At 36.4% G+C, this 23,703-nt stretch overlaps 7 protein-coding genes and 1 pseudogene across 11 annotated transcripts; 5 read left to right on the forward strand and 3 right to left on the reverse strand.

Moving 5' to 3' along the window:
- The first annotated feature begins 5,851 nt into the window (after positions 1–5,851).
- LOC17885433 (carboxyl-terminal-processing peptidase 3, chloroplastic) lies at positions 5,852–8,683 on the forward strand. Of its 5 annotated transcripts, none has more exons than XM_023782795.1 (12): positions 5,852–6,233; positions 6,319–6,400; positions 6,479–6,609; positions 6,696–6,782; positions 6,907–6,985; positions 7,067–7,155; positions 7,258–7,293; positions 7,365–7,484; positions 7,563–7,649; positions 7,735–7,884; positions 8,081–8,188; positions 8,292–8,383. In XM_023782795.1, the coding sequence occupies exons 1-12, from the start codon at positions 5,898–5,900 to the stop codon at positions 8,295–8,297; spliced, it is 1,311 nt and encodes a 436-aa protein (XP_023638563.1). In that variant the 5' UTR covers positions 5,852–5,897; the 3' UTR covers positions 8,298–8,383. The 5 variants fall into 5 exon arrangements, with proteins under 5 accessions (XP_023638563.1, XP_006292175.1, XP_023638564.1 ...); XM_006292113.2 differs by having other exon boundaries at positions 5,854–6,233; positions 8,282–8,683; XM_023782796.1 differs by having other exon boundaries at positions 6,148–6,233; positions 6,329–6,400; positions 8,282–8,683.
- A 1,685-nt stretch (positions 8,684–10,368) lies between these two features.
- On the forward strand, positions 10,369–11,461 carry LOC17886624 (non-functional pseudokinase ZED1). Its single transcript, XM_023782658.1, is given in 2 exon segments — positions 10,369–11,129; positions 11,132–11,461. Coding segments are annotated over 2 exon segments (1,002 nt in total). The 5' UTR covers positions 10,369–10,453; the 3' UTR covers positions 11,458–11,461.
- Positions 11,462–11,475: 14 nt separating this feature from the next.
- On the reverse strand, positions 11,476–12,940 carry LOC17886300 (non-functional pseudokinase ZED1). The gene has a single exon (XM_006292859.2). It carries the CDS (start codon positions 12,810–12,812, stop codon positions 11,763–11,765), a length of 1,050 nt encoding a protein of 349 aa, XP_006292921.1. The 5' UTR covers positions 12,813–12,940; the 3' UTR covers positions 11,476–11,762.
- Positions 12,941–13,215: 275 nt separating this feature from the next.
- LOC17885576 (non-functional pseudokinase ZED1) lies at positions 13,216–14,791 on the forward strand. Its single transcript, XM_006292551.2, has one exon. It carries the CDS (start codon positions 13,248–13,250, stop codon positions 14,328–14,330), a length of 1,083 nt encoding a protein of 360 aa, XP_006292613.1. The 5' UTR covers positions 13,216–13,247; the 3' UTR covers positions 14,331–14,791.
- Positions 14,792–15,025: 234 nt separating this feature from the next.
- On the reverse strand, positions 15,026–16,564 carry LOC17886781 (non-functional pseudokinase ZED1). Its single transcript, XM_023782878.1, has 2 exons — positions 16,369–16,564; positions 15,026–16,292 (listed from the first exon to the last, which is right to left on the reverse strand). The coding sequence occupies exon 2, from the start codon at positions 16,286–16,288 to the stop codon at positions 15,248–15,250; it is 1,041 nt and encodes a 346-aa protein (XP_023638646.1). The 5' UTR covers positions 16,289–16,292; positions 16,369–16,564; the 3' UTR covers positions 15,026–15,247.
- Positions 16,565–16,821: 257 nt separating this feature from the next.
- Positions 16,822–18,229, reverse strand: LOC17887155 (annotated as a pseudogene).
- A 569-nt stretch (positions 18,230–18,798) lies between these two features.
- LOC17886408 (non-functional pseudokinase ZED1) lies at positions 18,799–20,077 on the forward strand. Its single transcript, XM_006291187.2, has one exon. The coding sequence runs from the start codon at positions 18,850–18,852 to the stop codon at positions 19,933–19,935; it is 1,086 nt and encodes a 361-aa protein (XP_006291249.2). The 5' UTR covers positions 18,799–18,849; the 3' UTR covers positions 19,936–20,077.
- A 270-nt stretch (positions 20,078–20,347) lies between these two features.
- On the forward strand, positions 20,348–21,573 carry LOC17885748 (non-functional pseudokinase ZED1). Its single transcript, XM_006291396.2, has one exon. It carries the CDS (start codon positions 20,421–20,423, stop codon positions 21,429–21,431), a length of 1,011 nt encoding a protein of 336 aa, XP_006291458.1. The 5' UTR covers positions 20,348–20,420; the 3' UTR covers positions 21,432–21,573.
- The last annotated feature ends 2,130 nt before the right edge of the window (positions 21,574–23,703 follow it).

A 23,703-nucleotide genomic window follows, 5' to 3' on the forward strand; every position in this document is an offset into this window, starting at 1 on the left:
TCTCTCTCTCTCACTGTTATTTGATTTGACATCTCATTTTCTTTCCTTTTCCTTTGACCATCTCTCTATCGTTCTCTCTCTACACACACACTCTCACACAAATGACCCAACTTTCATCATCTCCTCCAATCAAAACCCACATGCTTGCCCTCTTTTGTATTCATTTCATTATATCCAAGGTTACACTTGCACATATTTTTTGGTGTATAATTGATCACCCTAATATTTTACCTTAGTTTAATTTGATACATAAACCAAGTAAGTTATATAACCTATTTTCGTTCTAATTTTTTTTTTTAATTCTGGTTATTTGTTAAGGATAAAATTTTTTGCATCAAATGCATGAAATGAATATGGTGATGCACGAAGAAAATTCAAGTTTATGGATTGTTTGTTTTTTTTTCTTTTCTTACATTGGTCGTCACAAGCTGAAATTAAAACAGTAGAAAAACTGGAAAAGCTAAGAACGAACATCTTTAAAAATTGATGTAGGATTCAGACAACATTTATTGCCAATCAATATCCTACCCCTTTGTTGGGAGAAATAGACCATCCATACCTCTCTTCCTTTGACCCCCTCTCCCTCTCATCTTATCTTCCCAACACTTCTCCAGAAATTTCTACCGCTATATAGATTTATTTGTTGGTATATAAATAAACATTACTCCAGTACTTATTAAGTGTGCATGCATGGTTCCTAGCTATTGAATGTTAGATCATCTTTTATATATACGTACGCGGTAAAAATGCAAGTGATGCGTTGACGACAGATGATAACATATATATGTACGTAGCAAAAGTTTTCACTATTCGTGTAAACTAACTCTTTTTATTATATACGTACGATAGAAAACTTATAGATAAACTTTTGTCACTTTATATTTTTTTTGGAGTCTATATCTATTATAGCTTTATATATGATTAAGCTATAAAACAAGTCCAACAGTTTTTAAATCACTTTTACAAAGTTAAATTAAAAAGTGGTTAAAAGCAAGAACCACAACTTTTGTTTTTGATATGATATTATAAATGATTCATAGATTTGATGAACATAGTAAGACTTTGAATTCTAATTTTGCATCTTAATTATGAACATATATTTCTATCTAAAACTCTCATTTATTTAGAAATTATGTCTCCAGTTAAAGGTCTATAAAACACATGCTTACAGTACTCCGATTAAAATAAATATAGATCGCAAACAACAGAAACATAAAAGGTAAATGAAAAATTATTGATTATGTATACTGTATTAGTTAAAAAGTTTTTCGAATCTCGAAACTGAATTGTTCTCTGTGAGTGTGCATTTATCTAAGAAGACATTTTCAAAATCCGAGCAATATATATTTGATTTTTTTATACTGTGTTGCCGGAAAGAATCCGAACATTGGACTTCTTCACTTTGTTCCGTAATTATGCTGTTATATTACCTATTACATTTATAAAACCTAAGTTTATACATTGGTTGTTTAACGTAGACAAAATTTTCTTGTCTGACAAAAAACTTAAATGAAAAAGGCCTTAATTCCTGCTTTTTTAAAATCCCGAAGCTATATTCTACTAAATCCGTTAAACGAAATTTTAATTACTTTACACTTTCCTATGTTCATGTCGAGAAATGCAAAAATGTGTAAGTGAAATTGGGAACTACTGTTCATATTCCAAGGCTGATCTGAAGGAGACAGCTTTGTCTGCCGTGGCTCAAATCTCCATCTCCTACATTTAATTTAATATAATGGACACACACGTACGTACACTGTATATATATATATATATATATATCTCTTTTATACATTATGGAAGAAAAATCTTCTTTTGACGTATTCGTTTTGTCTATACATACATAATCGTTATAAATGAAAGAAAAATATACATTTCGAATTAGTATTAACTATTAAATATCATCACATAAAGAAGATTAATGTAGCTATCTATGATTTTCGACAACTTTGTTTGAAGGAGGCCCCAACATGCAAAAAAGATAAAGGGAGAAAGAGGCCAAATTGAGCTTGACTCATGATTAATCACGGGTACCTCAAAAGAGCATATAATAAAAAAATGAAAAAAAATTAAATTTCATATATATTTTCAAAAGCATAATTGTATATATTAAAAAACATTTATATATGGACGTAAGAAAACAACATATGTATATATATATATATACACACATAATTATTATCTTTATTTAAATTAGTATGATACAATATTTCTCTATTAGACACTAGTAAGAAAAATGACGACATATAAGAGGGCAGTATCTATCTTTATTAGACATCATACATATATTAGGGTATATATTTAATCCAATTCTTAAACACCAAAAAAGAAGAGAAGAGAGTTTATTGAGAATCAAACCACTGTCAAACTCTCGAGCTCTGTATATAATATAATTTTGTTCATATATGAATTACTAAAATATATATATTTTTTTCCTATGAATTTATTTAAAGATTGTTTTAGTCGTAACTGTTTTTGTAATCTGATCACAAATGCATAAAATTAAAGTTAAATTGTATATGTGTAATTAAATAAATTAATTCAGACCTTTTAATTTCTGGATTTTAATGTAACAATTACAAGTAGAACCAGCTTGAGAAAACTTATTAATATCCAGCTAGCTGTTCTGCGTGCATTATTAGCGATCGAACGAGTGATACTATGAACAATATAATATAAATCTTATATAAACAAAAGAATATATGATCCAATTAGCGAAGTAATATATATATATATATATATATTATGGTAAAAAATCTTAAAACACTTTTTCTTTCTTTCTTGTGATACAAATAATAATAGATATATCTTAATTAGAAGAGAGATGAGTGAGCTAGAGAGGTATTCGTTAGCTCGTGATGATTGTCCGAGCGTGTTCTTTTGTCCATATTCTTTATTTGATCAACTTTATTTTGTTTTTGCTACTCCTGTTAAAGCTTATTTGATCATCATGCCTCTCGTAGATTCTCCAAGTTGTATGTTGTGTTGGGTTTCTTTCACCAGCGAATATTATCTCAAGGAAATATAAAATTAAATAAAATGAAAAACACTTTTTCCTGTCAAGTTTCATTTTCTAGTAATATTATCAAATCTTTATATATATACACTAATGAATTTGAAACATCATTATTGAAGGGGGTCTTCGAAAACTAAGTTTTTATACACATACATATATATATATATATATATAATATGATAATAGTGAAATGATAGTTCATTCATATTATCTGTATGGTCACGAGTGTGACGCTTTTTATTCAACGTTTTCATGCATATATATGAATCATCTATGACGTACGCACGTATGGATTTATGTATATGTGTGTGTGTGTGTGTGAAGTGAAGCACTGAAGCTAGAGCGTGAGATTATCACAGAAGGGAGGGGGCAGAGATGATATCAGGAGAAAGAAGTAATAGAAACAAAAAAGGTGGTACGATCGAAAATCAAATCTGGTTTTTTTTTTTCCTTTCGATTAGAGAAGAAAAATATATATAAATATGATTGGACATGGCATCGACTTTTTTTTTTTTTTTTTTTTTTTTTTTTTTTTTTGTCTTTCCAATTACTTTGAGGAGAGATTCTATTTTGAGGTTAACATAACTCCAAAGAAAATACCCACACTCACTCTTTTCCCCCAAGTTTTACCCATCAAACCTTTCCTACATTAATTACCCCTAAAAGTGTATGATGATCATCTATATACATCCCTGTATAGTTGTTTTTAACCTCAATATTAACAAATTTACTTGGTTTACTTTGATATTAATTGGAAGATGACCATCAATATCATCAAGTGGTATATATGATTGGTCAACTATATATATATATATATATATATATATATATATATATAAGTTTTGTTTACATTATAATAGTTTTAGTATGTTACTTCCATTTGCAATAGTGACAAGAACAAAGAAATGGACCACATAACATAAGTAAATTGTCAGTGAAGGTATTTTTTCATTCAGGTACTCTTTTCTTTTATGAACAGTAGACTTTGCATAAGACCAGCTCTCTCTGCTATCCTCTCTCACATAATTATTTTTCCTATATATATATATTTTAAAGAATTTTCTTTATATATATTTGTTTTTTGAATCTTTTTATTTTCAACCTTCTCTTTCTGTCTGCAACAATGTGCTTTAAGTGAAATGTGTCTTTATCTCCTTTCCCATACCTCCTTTGTTTTCTTTTTTGTGTTCATTTACTTTTCATAAAACTAACCAAAATTTAATAAAGATGAATTTCTTACTGTTCTTTTTATAAAGAAAAGCTACGTACTCTTGATTTTATATACTTTCTTTTCGTTAGGGGTATAATTCGCTTATTTTCTCTATGTATATTGTTTTTCGTTTTTTTTTTACGAAGAGTACTATTTTATATATAGAGAGACGACGACCCAAAGCAAAGGACCACATCTGCGTGCATCCTGGTTACTAGGTAAGTTCGTCTACATATACTGAGATTATTAACTTTCAGTTTGATTGCTTTGAAAACTATTTTTGTATCAATTTAAGGATCTATCTTTGTAATCTATTTGTTACGTTCTCATCATCAATTCACATGTATAGAAATCGTTGGAAAAAAAAGATTCACAGCTATCGAAATTAATTTTCGACCTATCGATGTAGATGTAATTCTCACACGCTTTAGGCCTTTAGCTATCATGAAAAAAGAGTTTCATATCTTACTTAGTTATGAGCAAATGTATATCTCTAGATACGTGTGGTACTTTTATATATCGGTAATTAAAATGAAAACCGTTGATTAATTAAGATTTTTTGTCTCGGAACTCATAACAAAAGGGTACGTACGTTCACGTTGGGACTAATGTGAAAAGACAAAATACGAGAGGGATGGGGTTTTATGAATTATGAGAGGAACCCCATACTTTATATACTTACCTTCCAAAGGGGAAGCAATCAATTTGGAGTTGAAGTGTATGTCCTTCTTCTAAACATTCCCATCTCTAAAGTCAAAAACCCTAAATTTCAGTTCCCAAATTTTTTTTGATCGTTTTTTCCCGATGCATGCACATGCAACTCTTTAATTGAATTGCATTCACGTGTCATGGTGGATCGATGGTGATCATCTATGTATGCCCGAATAAAACAAGTTACTCATATTTGTGTATTACCTTTTATAGAAATTAGTTCTCTTGAGCACACACGCTAACGCTAAAACTTGCAACAAAAATTTGTATGAGATATTGTGAAAATTATTCAATCATGTTCATAATTTTATTTTTTTTCGTTTATGTGGAGTTCGAATTCATATCATCAATTAACGAGATAGAGCTTTGACAACATTCTGAGGTATTTGTGATTTTTGTATCCAAATCAAGATTTGGAATATCATCTATCTATTAGACTATTATCTATAGCTAACGACGTCGATGGTATATATAAAGCCCAAAAGATGATTTGTCTTGTAAGTGAAAGCCAAATCAAACAGAGTGTAACAAGATCCCTTGTTTAAAAATTGAATGTCCCAGTCTGAGGCCCAAATCGAAGCTCTACTGGGCCTTATGCCTCGTTGTGTACAAGTCAATAATCAAGCCCATATTCAGATAAAACAGATTTTGACTCTCTCTCTCTCTTCTGGTCCATCCACAGATCATCTCTGAAACATCACTGACGTAACGTCAGTCACAACACGTGTAGCACAGATCTTGATTGATTCCAGTTCTTCGCTTGGATACGCAACACAGCAAAGCAACAATATCTCTAAAGCCACAGAGATTCAAGTGGACCTACGTAAAGAATCTTCCACAATTTGGTTTAATAACAGTCGTAAACTTCTTAAACACGTCATTAGATTAGCCGATACATAAGTACATTTGTTGTCACTGGGTTAACTGATTGATTCAAGTTTCTTCTTCAGACTTAAAAAAATGGAAAAAGCTGTAACACCAAAACTTGATATGCCTCTGTTACACTTCACGAATTCTCGGAAACCCAATTCGATTCCGTCTCCGATTCTTCGACTCTCGAGCTTCAATCGTCACAAGAAACGTTCTTGTCTTGCATCGTCTTCGCGTCCAGGGTTCGAAACAGAGACGATGACTACTGATTCGGAGAGCCATGGTGCCATAATGGAAAATAGTACCGTTGGAAGAAGATTAATCGGTTTAGCCGCCGCAGCTGCAGTAGCGGTTTCTTCGTGTTGCGATTCTCCGGCACTAGCTGAGTCTCTGACTATCGCTTTCCCTGTTTCACGTGCTCGTGAGGTGATCGAGCTTTTTCATTGAGCTCTGTTTCTCTGTTTTAAACGTCTCTGGGAAATAAAGTTTGGATTTTGATGTTTTGTTTAAGGTTACTACAGTACAGAGAACTCTTGTGGAAGCTTGGGGTTTGATTAGAGAAACGTTCGTTGATCCTACTTTTAATCATCAGGGTAAAGTTCAGATTTTGATGATTTTTTTTGTGGATTTTGTAGAATGTTCTCTTGTGGAAAGTGTTCTGATTTTTGCAGATTGGGATTCTAAGCTGCAGCAGACAATGGTGGAAATGTTTCCTCTAAGATCAGCTGATGCTGCTTATGGAAAGATCAAAGCTATGCTCTCTACCCTTGGTGATCCTTTTACTCGACTCATTAGCCCAAAGGTACCAGCAAAGTTTGATTCTCAATGAGTGTTGCAGGGCATGAATTGAAGTTGGTTCTACATTAAGATACTTCTTCTGACTTGCAGGAATACCAAAGTTTCAGAATTGGTAGCGATGGAAATTTCCAAGGTGTTGGCCTTTTCATAAACTCAGAACCAAGAACCGGTCACCTGGTTAGTGCAGACCTCAAACACGTCTTGAGACCTAATACGCTTGGTTTTTCATTTTTCTTCAATACTGATTCATTTTGTGAGCATGAAGTAGATAGATCTTGTTTCATGGTAGAGCCCAATGTAGGTTGTTCTGTCTTGCATAGAAGGTAGCCCGGCATATCGTGCTGGAATACACCAAGGAGAGGAATTGATCGAGATAAATGGTACAATGTTATGTCCTAATCCTACTAACTTTTTTTCTGTCTTTCTAGAAATTGGCTGTAACTCTGTTTATGGGATTTCAGGTGAGAAAATGGATGGTATTGATAGTGAAGCAGCAGCACAGAAGCTGAGAGGCCGAGTTGGAACATTTGTTACCATAAAACTCAAATGTGTACTATTCTTTGTCTTCTCTATTGATTCCATATGCATTCTCTTTGTCGAAAACCCTGTATACTTGAGATCAAACCATCTAAGTTATTGTCTCGTCTTGCAGGTGAATGGATCAGGGACAGGGTCTGGTATCAGAGAGGTACAGTTACCGCTGTTTATGTTAGATTTGTTAGGTTACTTACTAAATAAGTATATATTGTATATGTAAAGGTCAAGGTACCCCGAGATTACATTAAGCTATCACCAATATCCAGTACTATAATCCCACATACAACACCTGATGGACGTTCAGCAAAGACCGGTTATGTCAAACTCACAGCATTTTCTCAGGTTAATCTTGTGAAAACCAAAAACAAATGAAGAGGAGAATTGCAATATATAAGCTCATTGTTTCAATTCTTCCGACAGACAGCAGCATCCGATATGATAAATGCGGTACATGAGATGGAGAATCAGGATGTTCAGTCATACATTCTGGACCTAAGAAACAATCCGGTAAATTTCAGGTTTTGGTTTTGACAACGAGTTTTCGGGTGTTTGTTCATTTTCGACACTTAGCTTTTTGACATTTCCATTTCAGGGAGGTCTGGTTAAAGCTGGACTCGATGTTGCACAGTTATGGCTTGATGGAGATGAGACCCTTGTGTATACAATTGACCGAGAAGGGGTTACATTACCTATAAATATGATTGATGGACACGCTGTGACACATGATCCACTTGTCGTGCTTGTAAGTATGTAGTAATGTATTTATGTACACTTGTAAGTATGAATTAATGTTATATACAAGTTGGCTAGGTGAATAATAGATAGATCCAATGAAATTTAGGTTAATTCGGGTCGGAGAATGTATAAGCCTAATGTTTCCGGTTAAGTTTGGTTTATAAGTCCACTCCCAATTAATGTTTCGGTCAAATATTGGAAAGGTGAATGAAGGAAGTGCGAGTGCAAGTGAGATTTTGGCAGGTGCCTTACACGATAACGGTCGAGCTATACTTGTCGGTAACCGGACATTTGGGAAAGGAAAAATCCAGGTGCATGCATAAGTCAGCTTTAAACAATTCAAATATACAAATCTTGAACTTGTGAAAACAAAATTATGATTGTATGATTGGCGATTTTGCAAGAGCGTAACAGAGCTAAACGATGGGTCGGCTTTGTTTGTGACGGTGGCTAAGTATTTGTCTCCGTCTCTACACGAAATTGATCAAGTAGGGATCTCACCTGATGTACAGTGTACCTCGGATATGATCGATTCTTTGACCGGTGAGATACTTGAGAAGACGAACAGTTCAATTCCAATGCTTGAAGCAGACTCATGTGTTATGGTCGCGGAGCACGAACTTGAGACTCGACAATCCAATGGAACAGCTTCTTGAGGGGGTTTCTCGTGAATTAATATAGGATAAGTTTATGGCCGTGTATATATTGATAGTTCAATGTATGTGTAAAACTATTTGGCACTTACTTGTGCCGTGATATTAATTAATACTGAAATACATCAGTAAAAGCGTATTTAAACTCAACAATTATCGGACAAAGGAACTTTACATCTTATTCGTATATTCAAACTTTAAAAGTCCTAAATGCTGAGAAAAACAAAATAAAATGTCTTGGATGAGAAAAAAATCTGATTATAAAAGGATGGTGAATTTCATGAGAAGACCAAATCAAACGCCGTTAACTCGGTTGGAATACCGAATACGCAGTGCTCCAGTTTCAGTGTGAGCGATCGATATTTGTCTTTCCGACATTATCTTTTTGGTAGATTTACTAGGGTCTAGGTACCTTATAATAATATTAAATGAGCCAGCCCAAACAAACACTTTAATCCCATTTGGTATTACCATAAACGGGTCAAAAGGCACAAGACCATTGATTGTCCAAACACTACCTGCGTTTAGAACTTTAAATTTCACACCATGCTTTTTCTTTTTGGTCAAAATATGAGCTAATTTCTGTTTTAAACTTTGAATTACAAACCAAACCAATGGTTTGATTTCTTTGTTTATAATTGTAGTTTTACCACGAATATTCTTCGAATTAGCCAACGAGTGATGACTTATAATATACACGTTGTTTGGTTTATTTGGGCTTGTAATAGCTTTTTGTACCCTCTTTGTGGGGAATAACTCTTCTGTTAATTTGAATGAAGTACTAGTTTGTCCAAAAAAATAATTAAAATACATGTATGCGGAAAAAAAAATTAAAATTTTATTTTTCTACATCGAAATTGAAACTCATGCATGGAGTCATGTTATAATGTAACAAGAATACAGATGACCGAAAAGAATGTAACAAGAATACAGAAACAGCAATGCTAAAATCAAGCTAAGCCACATATTGCAAGTCTTTTCACCGTAATTATAGTTATAATTAGTTAAATTTTGACCACCTTAAAACTTCTGTTATTTTTAGTAAAGAATTTGTTTTTTTTCTCTAAAAATAACACAAGTTCCACACATATAAATTGGCCATGAACACCATCCATATTCCTCAGACCTGCAAGAACTTGAAAAAAAAAAGAAACAAAAAAAAAAACACTAAATAAAAAAAGAAGAAAAGAAAAAGCCTTTCAGGTCTCAACAATGGAGATGAAGAAGATTGCTTGCGGTGTGCTTTTCGCTGCTGCCTCTATGACCGCCGTCATGGCTGCTGAGGAAGCCGGAGCTCCGGCACCAGGACCCGCTACAGCTGCCGCCTCGGCTGCTTTGCCAGCTCTTGGCTCTTTGGTTGGGGCTTCCCTTGTGTCCCTCTTCAGCTACTACTTGCACTAAGCTAATCTTTCATTATTCTGTAATAATTAAAAAAAAAAAGACACTAATTATGTGATCTTGTTCATTTCCTCCCTACCTATTTCCATTTCACTTGTTTATTAATAAAACTGAGAAAGTGATTTCTTGAATAAACGAACTTTCTCTGATAGTGTATTGATTTCAAATCTGGGTTTAGCCCCTCCTGATGGGAAGATTAGACAAATACTAGAAGTTGACTATAGTGAAGATTATAAAAAAAAATTGTCAGCAAATATATATTATATGCAAATATATATATATTATAAAAAAAATTGATATTGTTAATTTTGGAAGGTTAATATATAAAAGGAATGTACTTTATATAACATGTTTTGCAACGAGTAAGTTATTAAGTTGTTGACCTTATCGTAAGCTCCAATCATATAAAGTGACCTCGTTGACTTGACTTGTTCCAGCAATAGCATCTCTGACTCTCTTTCTTCTTTGCGTCCCTTTCCTCACAAGACAATCTTCATACTTCGGTCTCATTTTCTGGGACTAGAGATGTTGAGTTTGTTCAGAAAAAAGAAGAAGAAGCAGAAGAAAGAGGAGGAGATCAATTTCCAGAAGAATGGGAGCTTATTGTTGGAAGAACTCATTGCAACTTCAGGAGGTAAATACAATCCCATCCGTACGTTTTCATCCCACCAAATCCTTCAAGCCACAAACCACTTTGACTGGAACCTTGTAATCTCTGAAGACAGATTCGTGTGGTACAAAGGCATGATTGAAAACAGACCCGTACTGATCAAGAAATTCCGAGACTGTTCTGTTTTTGACGCTGACAACTTTTCCCGTGACATTGCGGTTTCATCTTTGATGAGCAGCCATAAGAATGTTCTCCAGCTCTTGGGGTGTTGTATGGAGTTTCCTCGTCCGGTTCTCGTTTGTGAATACCCAGAAAATGGAGCTCTAAACTGTATCAGACGTGGAAAGGAAGGTGTCCGGCCATTCCCTTGGAATGTAAGGTTGCGGATCGCTAAGGAGATTGCAGAAGCTGTAGCGTATCTTCACACCGAATTCTCCAGGACTATAATCCATAGGGATCTAAAGCTTGCAAATATTTTCTTGGACAAGAACTGGTCTGCTAAACTCTCTTCTTTCAGCCTCAGCATACTTATTCCAGAGGGAGAATTGGGCGTAAAAGACATGGTTTGCAGGACTTCAAGCTATATCGAACCGAGTACTTTAATACAGGTTTGGTCACCGAGAATGTCGACATCTATAGCCTTGGGATCATCATGCTAGTTCTTTTGACAGGAAAGTCTGAATACAATTCGGATGTAGCTGTTTATCTTGGGAAATTTCTAGAGCGAGGTTTGTTGGCTGAGCTGATAGACCCGTCGATGCTGGACAGCGTGAATGACGACATTCCCCAACATTCAAGACAGCAAATGGAAGCGTTTATTGAGCTTGCTTTTAGATGTGTAAGATTCAGACCAGGAGAGAACGTGCCTCGTATGATAGACATTGCAAAAGAACTCAAGAAGATAGAAAAACATACCTGACGCCACAAATATTTCTAGTGAGACTCGAAACAAAACTATTTCTTATACAGTTTTTAGTAGTAAAAAGTTGTAAGGATCTTCTCATTTTCGAGATTTCTTCCAAGATAACTTTTGAATCGGAGACTCTTGAATTTCTACACTACATAATCCAAGGACATTTTACTTAGCTATACATATTTCAAGTAACTTAAACTAGCTCTTCTTTTGGACACCAATAATACTTCCATCTTCTTCAGCCATGTTCTTGTGATGCCATCTCTATGAGGATATCTCAAAGTATATCTCATCAAGTTCCTAGAGGATCTCTAGCTAGAATTTCTCAGTGATGTTTCAATCCGCTTGAGTTCTTTAGCTACTTGGATCATCTTTGGTCTGTCTTCATCTCTCTCCTCGCAACATCTCAAAGCAAACACCACACATTCTTCCACTTGCAACCTTTGACCACTTGAGATATCCTTCATTAACATTGGATCTATTACTTCATCAAGCTTCCCATCCTCAAATAAACGTCTCACATAGCTAAGAACACCTTGGGGATCTCCATCAGATCCAGTGAAGACAACCGGTTTGCCAGTGAGAATAACCAGCAAAAAGACCCCGAAGCTGTAGACATCCGTATATTCGGTCACAAAACTGGTGGCATAATACAACGGATCGAGGTACCCAGCTGTTCCCAGGATCCATTCAACTTCTATTCTTGATTTGCCCTCAGGGAGAGATATTGAGAAAGATAAATCAGAAAACTTTGCTGTCCAGTTCTTGTCCAAGAAGACGTGCATCGGTTTAACATCTCTATGTATGATGATCTTAGGGAAGGCCATGTGAAGATAAGTCACAGCATTGGCAATCTCTTTCCCAATCTTTAACCGCAAACTCAATGGCAATAAACATTCTTCACCATTAACCACAATACCTCCTCGCTGATTCAAAACTCCATGTTCTGCAAATTCAAACACAAGAACCGGAAAAGGAAACTCGAGACAACATCCTAACAGCTTAAGAAAGTTGCTGTGATTGCTCATCCGAGCAGACAAGACAATATCATTATAAACCTCTTCAACTCTGTGTCCTGTAATTTCATCCTCGGCGAATCTCTTGATCATGTAAGGCCTATCTTCGATTTGACCTCTATACCACTTATAGTATACATCTTGCGAGACGAAACAACTTGAATCGAAATTGTTGGTGGCTTTCAAGATCTGATCAGGAGAAAAGCTGCGAATAGGAATGGATTTACCGTTACAATCAGCGATAAGTTCTCTTAAGAAGATGCTTCCGTTATCCAAGAACCATCTCTTCTTCTTGTCCTTCTCCTTCCTTGTCCCAGACCCAGATTTCAGATACTGCTTCCTCATTAATTTCCTTTATCAAATTTCTAATTCTTTGGTGACAAAGATGATGGTTCCCCCATAGGAAGTATTGACCTTTCGTCGGTGACTAGTGAGTTGAATAAAGAGGACACCTTTCTTACCTAAAAAGCTTCTGGAAAATCAAAAGTCTGTTCTTAGCTGACTTCAGACTAGAAAAGAAGCAAGTGAACTCTGAGAACTGTGGAATTTGTATTGGGCCAAGTATAAGGGCCTATGCAAAAATAAAGCCCAACAATGGATATAAAGTGGGCAACAACAACAACACGCTATACCAAAAGTTTTCTACGACAAACGGTGGATAACTAAGTGTGATGACTGATGAGTCTCTGTCAAAATGTCAATGGTTGGAATTTTGTATGCATAGAGATACTAAGTCCTTTTTGTCCGAAGAGGAAAACTGAAACAATAAACTTTGTTTAGATGAAATCAATGTTGAAGAAGTTGAAGCAGAGTCTGAGATCTGGATCATCCGAGAGAAGAAAGGAAAAAGAAAAGAACATTCAGGAAGAGAAGTGGTTCTTGGACAACGGAAGCATCTTCTTGAAAGAACTTATAGCTGATTGTAATGGTAAGTCTATTCCTATACGCAGCTTTTCTTCTTCCGAGATCCTGCAAGCCACCAGTAACTTCGATTCCAGTTGTTTTGTAACCGCAGAGGGGTTCTACGTTTGGTACAAAGGTATCATCGAAGATAGATCTTACATGATCAAGAGATTCTCCGAGTATAAAGTTACACATTACAGAGTAGCAGAGGTTTACAACGAAATTGTCCTGTCTGCTCGGATGAGCAACCACAACAACTTTCTTAAACTATCAGGACTTTGTCTCCAGTTTAGTCTTCCGGTTCTTGTGTTTGAATATGCAGAACATGGAGTTTTGAATCACCGAGGAGGTGTTACCATTAACGGTGAAGACTCTTTATTGCCTCTGAGTTTGCGGTTGAAAATTGGAAAGGAGATTGCAAATGCTCTGACTTATCTTCACATGGCGTTCCCCAAGATCCTCATACATAGACACATTAAGCCAAGGAATGTTTTTCTGGACAAGAATTGGACGGCAAAGTTGTCTGATTTCTCCATCTCCATAAACCTCCCTGAGGGGAAATCAAGAATGGAAGTTGAATGCATCCAGGGAACAGTCGGGTACCTCGATCCTTTATACTATACTACGAAAGTGGTGACGGAATATACCGATGTGTATAGCTTTGGAGTCTTCTTGATGGTTATTCTCACTGGTAAACCAGCCCTTGCATCCACTAGCTCTGATGGAGATTACAAACATATTGCTAGCTACGTGAAAGGCTTTCATGAGAATGGGCAGCTCGATGGACTAATAGATCCGAAGGTGATGGAAGACATTACAAGTGCTCAAAAAGTGCTTGTGGAAGCATGTGTGGTGTTGGCGCTAAGATGTTGCGAGCTGAGAGATGACAACAGACCGAAGATGATACAAATAGCTAAAGAACTCAAGCAGATTCAGACATTATTTGGAGATCCTAGCTAGAAATCTATAAACTAAAGTCTCAAAAACATTTCTTAAAATGTCAACGGTATGAACAAATAGTCAACGGCGGGAAATGAAACCGCAAAAAGGTGTTCATCTTGTGTTGCCTACTTGAGCTGAGATGCTGCGAGGAAGAGAAGAAGAAAGTTTAAAGATGATCCAAGTAGCTATGGACTCCAGCGGATTGAGACATCATTGAAAGAGTCTAGCTAAAGAGGTTTCTTTTGTGTTCTTGGAGTGTGAAGTCAAGAGTTTGAATAAAAAAATTCTACCTGAAGTGTGGAACTCAGATTCGTTACATATAGGAATTGTTCAGAAAAGCTCGGAGAAACATATGACGTGAACTTTGACCTTGTATGAGTGTAGTGTGCTTTTTCTATATATGCTTGCACTAAAAACGCCTGAAAAGAAATATCATCTACAGATACATACATATATCTATGTATCTGTGCATTTATGTATCCCATTGTTTTGGATTTATAATGCAATTTCCTGTTAAACAGAAGCGGTTCTTGTTTCCATGATAAGCAATTTCTATGATATACCTAAGGAAAACGCTGGTGGAATAGATGTGAGTGGGTACTGTAAATCATCTTTGTAAGTTCTGAAATTAATGATGCAGAGATAACTTTGCAGTGTCATTTACGCCGCCATCAGGGCAATTCTGAAATCTAGTCATCTAGGCTCATGTTGCATATCAACAAAGATACGAGAGAAATCTGAAAAACAGAGAAAGATCATATACAGGAAACACTTTTAGACAACTCTTCAAAGAGTAGACATTGTTTGGTTCACAGACAGACGTTTTGATCAGTCTTTCTAACACTTCAAAGCTCTTTGGCATTCTTCAGGTCCGTAATCATATGCGTTCCAAACTTTCCAGAGTAATGGGATAAAGATGATCTCTAGCTAGGATTTTAACAATGATGTTCAATCCGCTTGAGTTCTTTAGCTACATGAATCATCTTCGGTCTGTCATCATCCCTCTCCTCGCAGCATCTCAGTGCAAGTAAAACACTAGCTTCCACCTGCAATCTTTGAGCATTCGTAATGTCTTTCATCATCATAGGACATATTACTTCACTGAGATTCCCATTCTCATATAAGCCTTTCACATATCCAAGAATACCTAGAGGATACCCATCAGATCCGGTGAAGTAAACCGATCTGCCAGTCATAACAACCATCAAAAAGACTCCAAAGCTGTACACATCGGTATATTCCGTCACAAGTCTGGTTGCAAAGTATAATGGATCAAGGTACCCATATGTACCCAGCACGTCTTCAGCTTCTATCTGTGATTTTCCCTCATCGAGCGAGATTGAGAAAGATAAATCAGACAACTTTGCAGTCCAGTTCTTGTCCAAGAAAACATGCATTGGCTTAACATCTCTGTATATGATGATCTTAGGAAACGCCATGTGAAGATAAGCCAAAGCAGTTGCAACCTCCTTCCCAATCTTCAACCTTAAACTCAAAGGCAATAAAGATTCATGCCCGTTTACCGTAACACCTCCTCGATGATTCAGAAATCCATGTTCAGCATTTTCAAACACAAGAACCGGAAAAGGGAACTCAAGACAACATCCTAATAGTTTAAGAAAATTGTTATGATTGCTCATCCGAGCAGACAAGACTATGTCTTTGTAAACCTCTGCTACTCTGCGATCTGTAACTTTATACTCAGAGAATCTCTTGATCATGTAAGATCTATCTTCGATTACACCTCTGTACCATATGTAGAAACCTTCTTCAGTGACATAACAACTGGAATCGAAATTCTTGGTGGCTTTACGGATCTGAGAAGAAGTAAAGCTGCGTATAGGAATGGATTTACCATTACAGTCAGCGATGAGCTCTTTTAAGAAAACGCTTCCGTTCTCCAAGAACCATCTTTCCTTCTTTTTCGTGGACCCCGATCTCAGATATTGCTTCAATTTCTTCCCCATCGATTCCATTTAACTAATATAGATAAATTCTTGGTGATTTTCTTAGAGAAAGCTTCTTAAAACCAAACTTTTAATACAAAAGACAGTACCTTTTCCCAGTTTGAAAGATGGTCGATTTGGTCAAAAATACTCAGCTCCATAGAAGGACTTGTCAAAGCGTCTTAAGTCCCAAACAAACTCTAAAATTGTGACAAATCACTCTTTGTGTCCAAGTCTAGAACTAAAACCCTCCCCATCATAAAATGTATTTCTCTGTTTTCAAACCTCTGTGGCCATGTAACAGTAGTTTGAGACTCAAATCCAGGGTTCATGTTCCATCTTGGTATCTCAGCGTCATAAGTGCCAGCAGTGTTAGAGTAAGAAACATGTTCACTTGGTGGTCAGTTCAAAAGCATCTTTACATGTAAATAATGTTAAGCAGTTGCCTCCTTGTGAGAAGTAAAAGTTGTTTCTGAAGCGGAAAATCTGCAATTTTTGAAATCATATATGTAGTGTAAATGATCGACGCAGAAGACTCATGAAGTTACATCTTTGCCGCCCAATACAGAAATTAGTTTTAATGTATTCAAACCCAAATTCCAAACATAAATGCTTATAGGATTTCAGCTTAGAAACACACGCCTTAGTTCAATAAGAAATCCAGTGATACAGAAACTTAGCCCAAATTCTACGGAAACTTTAGAACCATTCTACATGTTCGAAAGCTTTACCCAAAAAGTAATGCAATAAGAAATCCAGTGATGCAGAAACTTAGTATGACCATGATCTCAATCTTGATTCCGAATTTCTTTGTCCACTTGACCATGCTTGACCCATCTTCCAGCATCTCAGGCTTTAAAAATCCAGATGTAACATCTAGGGACTGCTCTATTCGCTCAATCCGCTTGAGTTCTTTAGCTACTTGGATCATCTTTGGTTTGTCTTCATCTCTCCCCTTGCAGCAGCTCAAAGCAAGCACCACACAAGCTTCCACCTGCAATCTTTGAGTACTTGTGATGCCTTCTTCAATCATGATTAGATCAATTACTTCATCGAGTTTCCCATTCTCATATAAGTATTTGGCATAGTCAGTAATACATTCGTAACTCTCATCAGGTCCAGTGCAAGAGTAAGATGGTTTTCCGGTGAGAACATTCAACAAACTGATTCCAAAGCTGTAAACATCAGTATATTATGTCACAACGTTTGATGTTAATTTTAAAGGATCGAGGTACCCAAATGTTCCCTGATCGCCTTCAATTTCTATTCTTGACTTTCCCTCAGGGAGTGTAACGGAGAGTGAGAAATTAGACAACTTTGCGGTCCAATTCTTGTCCAAGAAAATTGTGGTTGGGTTAATATCTCTATGTATAATGATCTTAGGGAAGGCCATGTGAAGATAAGTCACATCATTTGCAATCTCTTTTCCGATCTTCAACCGAACACTCCATGGCAATATAGATCCTTCCCCGTTAACCATAATATGTCCTTGCCAATTCAGAGCTCCATATTCTGCATCTTCAAACACGAAAACCGGAAAACTAAACTCAAAACAGCATCCAAATAATCTCAGAAAATTGCTGTGGTTGCTCATCCGAGCAGACAAAACAATTTCATTGTAAGCCTCTCCAACTCCACGTTCTATAACTCTATCCTCGATGAATTTTTTAATCATGTAAGACTTATCCTTAATGATACCTCTATACCACTTGTAGAGGGCTTCTCGAGAGACCAAACAACTGGAATCGAAGTTATTGGTAGCTTGAAGGATCTGGTCAGAAGAAAAGCTGAGTATAGGAATGGATTTACCGTCACAATCAGCAATAAGCTCTTTCAAGAAGATTCTTCCATTGGCCAAGAACCACCTTTCTTTCTGAATGTCTTTTTTCTTCCTTTTCCTGGACGGCCCAGATCCCAGATTCCACCTAAGCTTCTTCACCATCGATTCCATTAAAGATCAGTATTTCCTTCCTCTCTTTGCCCTTGTTTCTCCAGAACTCCATAATCTTTTTCAGATCAATGAAGAAATGCTCGTAAAGGTTGATGGTAGTCAAAGTTGCCTCATCGCAACCAAAACCTCCTCGGTCGTTCAAAACTCCATTCTCTGGGTATTCAAACACTATAACCGGAAGGTGAAACTCGAGAGAACATCCCAGAAGTTTGAGAAAACTACTTTGATTGCTTACCCGACTAGATAAGACAATGTCGTTGTAAACCTCTCTAACTCTCTCTGCTGTAAACTCTGACTCTGTAAAACTTTTAATCGTGTAAGGTCTTCCTTCGATGACGCATTTCACAGTCTTCTTCCTTCTCCAAGATGATCTCATCGCCGATTTAAGCTCCAAAAAAAACTGACAAAAAAAAAATCTAACCAAAAAAAATTGACCCAAACAACTTTTTATATCGTTCTGATAAAAAGACAAATTTTTAAAGGTTAAAATATCAACTAATATTTTAATTATTTGTATTTCGTTGACCTTAAATGTTTTAGAAATCGAAAGAAAGACAAACAAAAATCAATCATACACTTTCCTTTGAACCAGTCTCACCGTCGAGTCTTTGATGCTGACTTGCTGAGGAATGATCAGAAGATGAGATTTTGGAGTAAGAAGACGACGAAGAAGCTGAAGAAGAACTTAGAAGCAAATCAACGGCTAAGATTGTTCCAAGAGAACGGGAAGGTACTCTTGGAAGATCTCATCGAGCTTTGCAATGGCAAATCCAATCCAATTAAAACCTTCTCTGCTAACGAAATCCTCGAAGCCACAGACAACTTCAGCGAGAGCAATCTTGTGGTTCGATTCGAGTTCATGTACAGAGGTATGCTCCAAAACCGTCCTGTTCTAATCAAAAGAGCCATATGGAGTTTATACAAATCTGATACATTAGAAAAGATTTGTCGTGACATTGCTGTCTCATCGATGGTGAGTGGTCACAAGAATTTCCTCAAATTGTTAGGTTGTTGCCTTGAATTTGAGCATCCGGTCTTAGTTTGTGAGTATGCAGAACGTATACCTTTCAATAATACTCCAAACCCGGACATGTTGTTGCCATGGGGAATGAGGATAAAGATTGTGAAAGAGATTGCAATCGCGGTTTCTTACCTTCATACAACGTTTTCAAGAACTATGATTCATACCGATATACAACCTTCCAACATTTTCTTGGATTCAAATGGGACAGCAAAGTTAAGTGGGTTTTGTCTTTGTGTCTCAATTCCTGAAGGAGAGACATTTGTTAAGGTTCATGCTGATAGAGTAGAAGGAACATTAGATTATCTTGAGTACAACTATGCTGCCACCGGACTGATCACTGAGTATACCGATGTTTTTAGCTTTGGAGTGTTGTTGCAAAACTTTTTCACGAGAATGTATGGAGTGGTTGATTATTGTTGCAGTGAAGATGAGAGTCTATTTGAAGAGTTTGAAGACAAACAAAATGTAATGAATATGAGGATTTCAGATAGAATATCCATATTTGTGCAAGAGGAGAGAATCTTTGAGGTGCTGGATCCAAATATATTGGAAAGTATGGGTGATGATGAAACCGAAGAACACAAGATACGGCGAATGGAAGCAGTCCTTATGCTCTCACTCAGATGCACTGGCCATAGAGGTGATGTTCCAAAGATGATGGAAGTTGCCAAGGAACTAAAAAGGATTGAGAGATGCACATAGAGTGAATTTTACAACATCTATTGGATGTATTTGTAATAGTAAAAAATATTTGGATCAAACTGATTTATTTATCGTTGGTCCTATATATACCTTTGAGGCTTTGTGAGATACTATTTCAGAAATAGCAATACTCACTTTGACATAGAGTAGCAATTATTGAGCAAAGAGTAGCTATTACATTTTTTTCTGGGTCAATGTGTAATAGTAAAGAAGATGTGGATCAAATTGAAATGTCTAATTGGGGTGGAGATTTGATAATATAAATGTATTGGGTGAAGCTTCGAGTAATTGAAAAGATACGGATAAAATATAAATATCTAATTTGTCGGAATTTGACCACTCAGTTATGACTCTCTTCTGACTTCTGAGTTGTGAGGAAGAAGAACAAATCAAGTTTGCTCCTTTGCAAAAACCAAAGTTACGATTTTTCTCTGTAAGATTTTTACTTTCGAATTTGTCTTCTCACTCTCTGCTCCAATCATCTAATGAGAAGGAACGAGAAGAAGAAAAAAAGATTGGATTTGAAGAACGGAGGGATTCTGTTGGAGGAGCTAATCGCTTCGTTCGACGGCAAAACCAATCCGATTCGTTGCTTCTCCTCCGATCAAATCCTTAAAGGGACTGACAATTTCTCCGAGAGCCGAGTTATCTCCAGTTGGGGATATTTCATTTGGTACAGAGGCGTGATCGAAGACAGACCAGTTTCGATCAAGAAATGGTCGAGTCAAAATCTCTCAAGCTTCACAGAAGCGTATCGAGATATCTCTGTATCCTCTCAGATGAGTGGACACAAGAATGCTCTTAAGCTTATAGGGTGTTGTCTGGAATTTGATCTTCCAGTTTTAGTCTGTGAGTACACAGAACACGGACCGCTTAATAGAGACGGTGGAATCTCAAGCGGAGAGGTTTTGCCTTGGAAAGTGAGATTGAAGATTGCTAAAGAGATAGCTAGTTCTGTGACTTATCTCCACACGGCGTTTCCAGAGACTATAATCCATCGGAATATAAATCCGACGAACATTTTCATTGACAAGAATTGGACGGCGAAGCTTTCTGATTTCTGGTTCTGTGTTGCAATACCAGAAGGAGAACTCTTTGTAGAAGATGCTGTCAAAGGTGTGATTGGTTTTGTTGATCCAGATTATTACTGGACAATGAAAGTTACAGAGAAAGTTGATATTTATAGCTTTGGTGTTGTGATGTTGGTTTTGTTGTCTGGAAGAGCTGCTGTCTTTAATGGACCTGGAGAGACTCCTATCTCCCTTAACGATCATGTGTCCGAGGTAGTGGAGAGAAATGGCTTTGATGAGATTGTTGATAAGGAGATATGGAAAGATTTTGGTGGTGGTGGTGATGATGATTTGGTTCTGAGACGGTCACAGGTTGAAGCTTTTCTGAGGTTAGCTTTGAGGTGTGTAAGATACAAGAAAGAAGATCCAGTGAGTGGTATGCTTGAAGTTGCCAAAGAGCTCAAATTGATTGAGAAACTCTCTTAGTTAGTCTTCCTTCATTTGTTAGATTTAATATTCTTGAAAGTATGATAACCTCTAAGAAAGTTTTAGTGATGTCTTAATGTGTTAATGTCTTTCATCTGTTTCAAATCTTTTGAAGTATTTATCTTTTCATTTTCTTTCGAAACTGAAACGTTATCATATCGTTCTAAAGGGTAATTCTTGAGTGAATCAAATCTTAATGATCAATATTATTGCTGTGAATCACTAGATACACAAGTGAATGCACTCATTTTTATTAGCAACTGTTGATTTGGCTGCAATGGAGAAAAGTTGGTGTAATTGACGAGAAAACCAAGAAAGAAGAGAGTCAAAATGGCTCTGTTTGTGATTTGGTTAAAGATGATGATAATGATGATGAGGAAGAGGGCAACGAGTATGTTGCTACTGCTAATGCAAAGTGCCTATCAAGATCACCACAGATACATGATGAATCGAGAGGTTGAAGATGAAGAGTAAGAGAGAGAGAGAGCTGAAGAGAGAGAGTGACCAAAAATCATAACATTCTCATTAATGAAATAAGTTGTTACAATGTGGTTTATATACTCGCATGTATATGAAACTAAAACTTAGGAGTAAAATGTATTTGAGTAAAATACTCATGATACACCCCCGCAAACCTTTGAATCCAAACATAGTGTAGGATTATAAAGGTTTGAAAGTGACATTCTAACAAGCAAAGAGTGAAAAGGCTTCGGATGCAGAGGCTTTGTCAGAATATCTGCTAGCTGATTCTCACTTGAAACATGAAGAGCTTTAAGATTCCCAAGCTTGATCTGATCTCTGACAATGTGACAATCAATCTCTATGTGTTTTGTTCGCTCATGAAACACTGGATTTGTTGCGATGTATATAGCTGACTTGTTGTCACAAAATAACTTTGCTGTTGTAATCACACGAACATGAAACGCTTGCAGAAGCTGTTGTATCCATAAAACTTCTCTTGTTGCCTCAGCCAAGCTTCTATATTCTGCTTCTGTGCTACTATGACTTGCAACTTGCTGTTTCTTAGACTTCCAGCTTATCAATGAAGTTCCCAAATAGACACAAAATCCTGAAACTGATCTTCTGGTGTCTTTGCATGTTCCCCAGTCAGCATCTGCAAAAGTGTTTATGCAAAGTTCTGTATCTACAGAGTAGAAAAGACCCTGACCTGGACTGCCTTTAAGATATTTGAGTACTCTGTATACAGCTTGAAGATGTTGATCTGTCGGGGCTTGAATATACTGACTAAGCTTGTGTACTGCATAGGTTATGTCAGGTCTTGTGATAGTCAGATATAGAAGTCGTCCCACCAACTCTCGGTATAATCTTGGTGTGTCCAAAGGTAAGCCAGATTCACCAGTCAAAGTCACATAAGGATCCATAGGCACATCAGTTGGTTTGCATGCCAATAAACCTGGTTCTGATACCATATCAAGATCACCACAGATACATGATGAATCGAGAGGTTGAAGATGAAGAGTAAGAGAGAGAGAGAGCTGAAGAGAGAGAGTGACCAAAAATCATAACATTCTCATTAATGAAATAAGTTGTTACAATGTGGTTTATATACTCGCATGTATATGAAACTAAAACTTAGGAGTAAAATGTATTTGAGTAAAATACTCATGATAGTGCCTTTCGGCAATTTGTGAAGGTGTCAGTGTCGGTAAGAGAGTGGCTCATTTGGTCAAAGAGGTCGAAGGTTGGGAAGATACTTCAAATGGTGGCATTAGAGGTGGAAGTGAGAACGAGGCAGGTGATGACGTCAAAGATAAAAGTGAGGATGATAAACTACTGAAACAGAAGGTTGAGAGTTAGGAGACAAGAATTGAGAAACTTGAAGAAGAGCTAAGAGTTAGTCTTTAACGATTTGTGATAAAATTCCCTTCCATCATGTTTTGCGTCTCTATGAGTTAGTATCTTTTAACATTTGATGGCATGCTGTAGGATTTGGTTTGGGGATCATGATCATCATGTAATGATCAGTACCCACCTTTGTTGTATATTTGTAATAGACTAAGGTAATTAAGTAGTTTATTATTTGTTTCTTGGTTTGAACTTTAAACCCTTGACCCTCTTTCTAGATCATCAAATCAAATTGCATTCGGTGTAGTATGTATATATCTTGACGAGTGACGTTTTCTATATCCGAAACTGTGGGAAGACAAATTTAGACATGTGGGATTCATTTTTTCAAACGACATAGTGGTTGGTCCTTGTAAATTCCAGTACTACATGTCTATTGGTGTGAATCATGACCATCATGAAAAAT

Source organism: Capsella rubella, unplaced genomic scaffold, assembly GCF_000375325.1.
Source record: "Capsella rubella cultivar Monte Gargano unplaced genomic scaffold, Caprub1_0 scaffold_5, whole genome shotgun sequence".
In the NCBI taxonomy this organism is placed as follows: domain Eukaryota; kingdom Viridiplantae; phylum Streptophyta; class Magnoliopsida; order Brassicales; family Brassicaceae; genus Capsella; species Capsella rubella.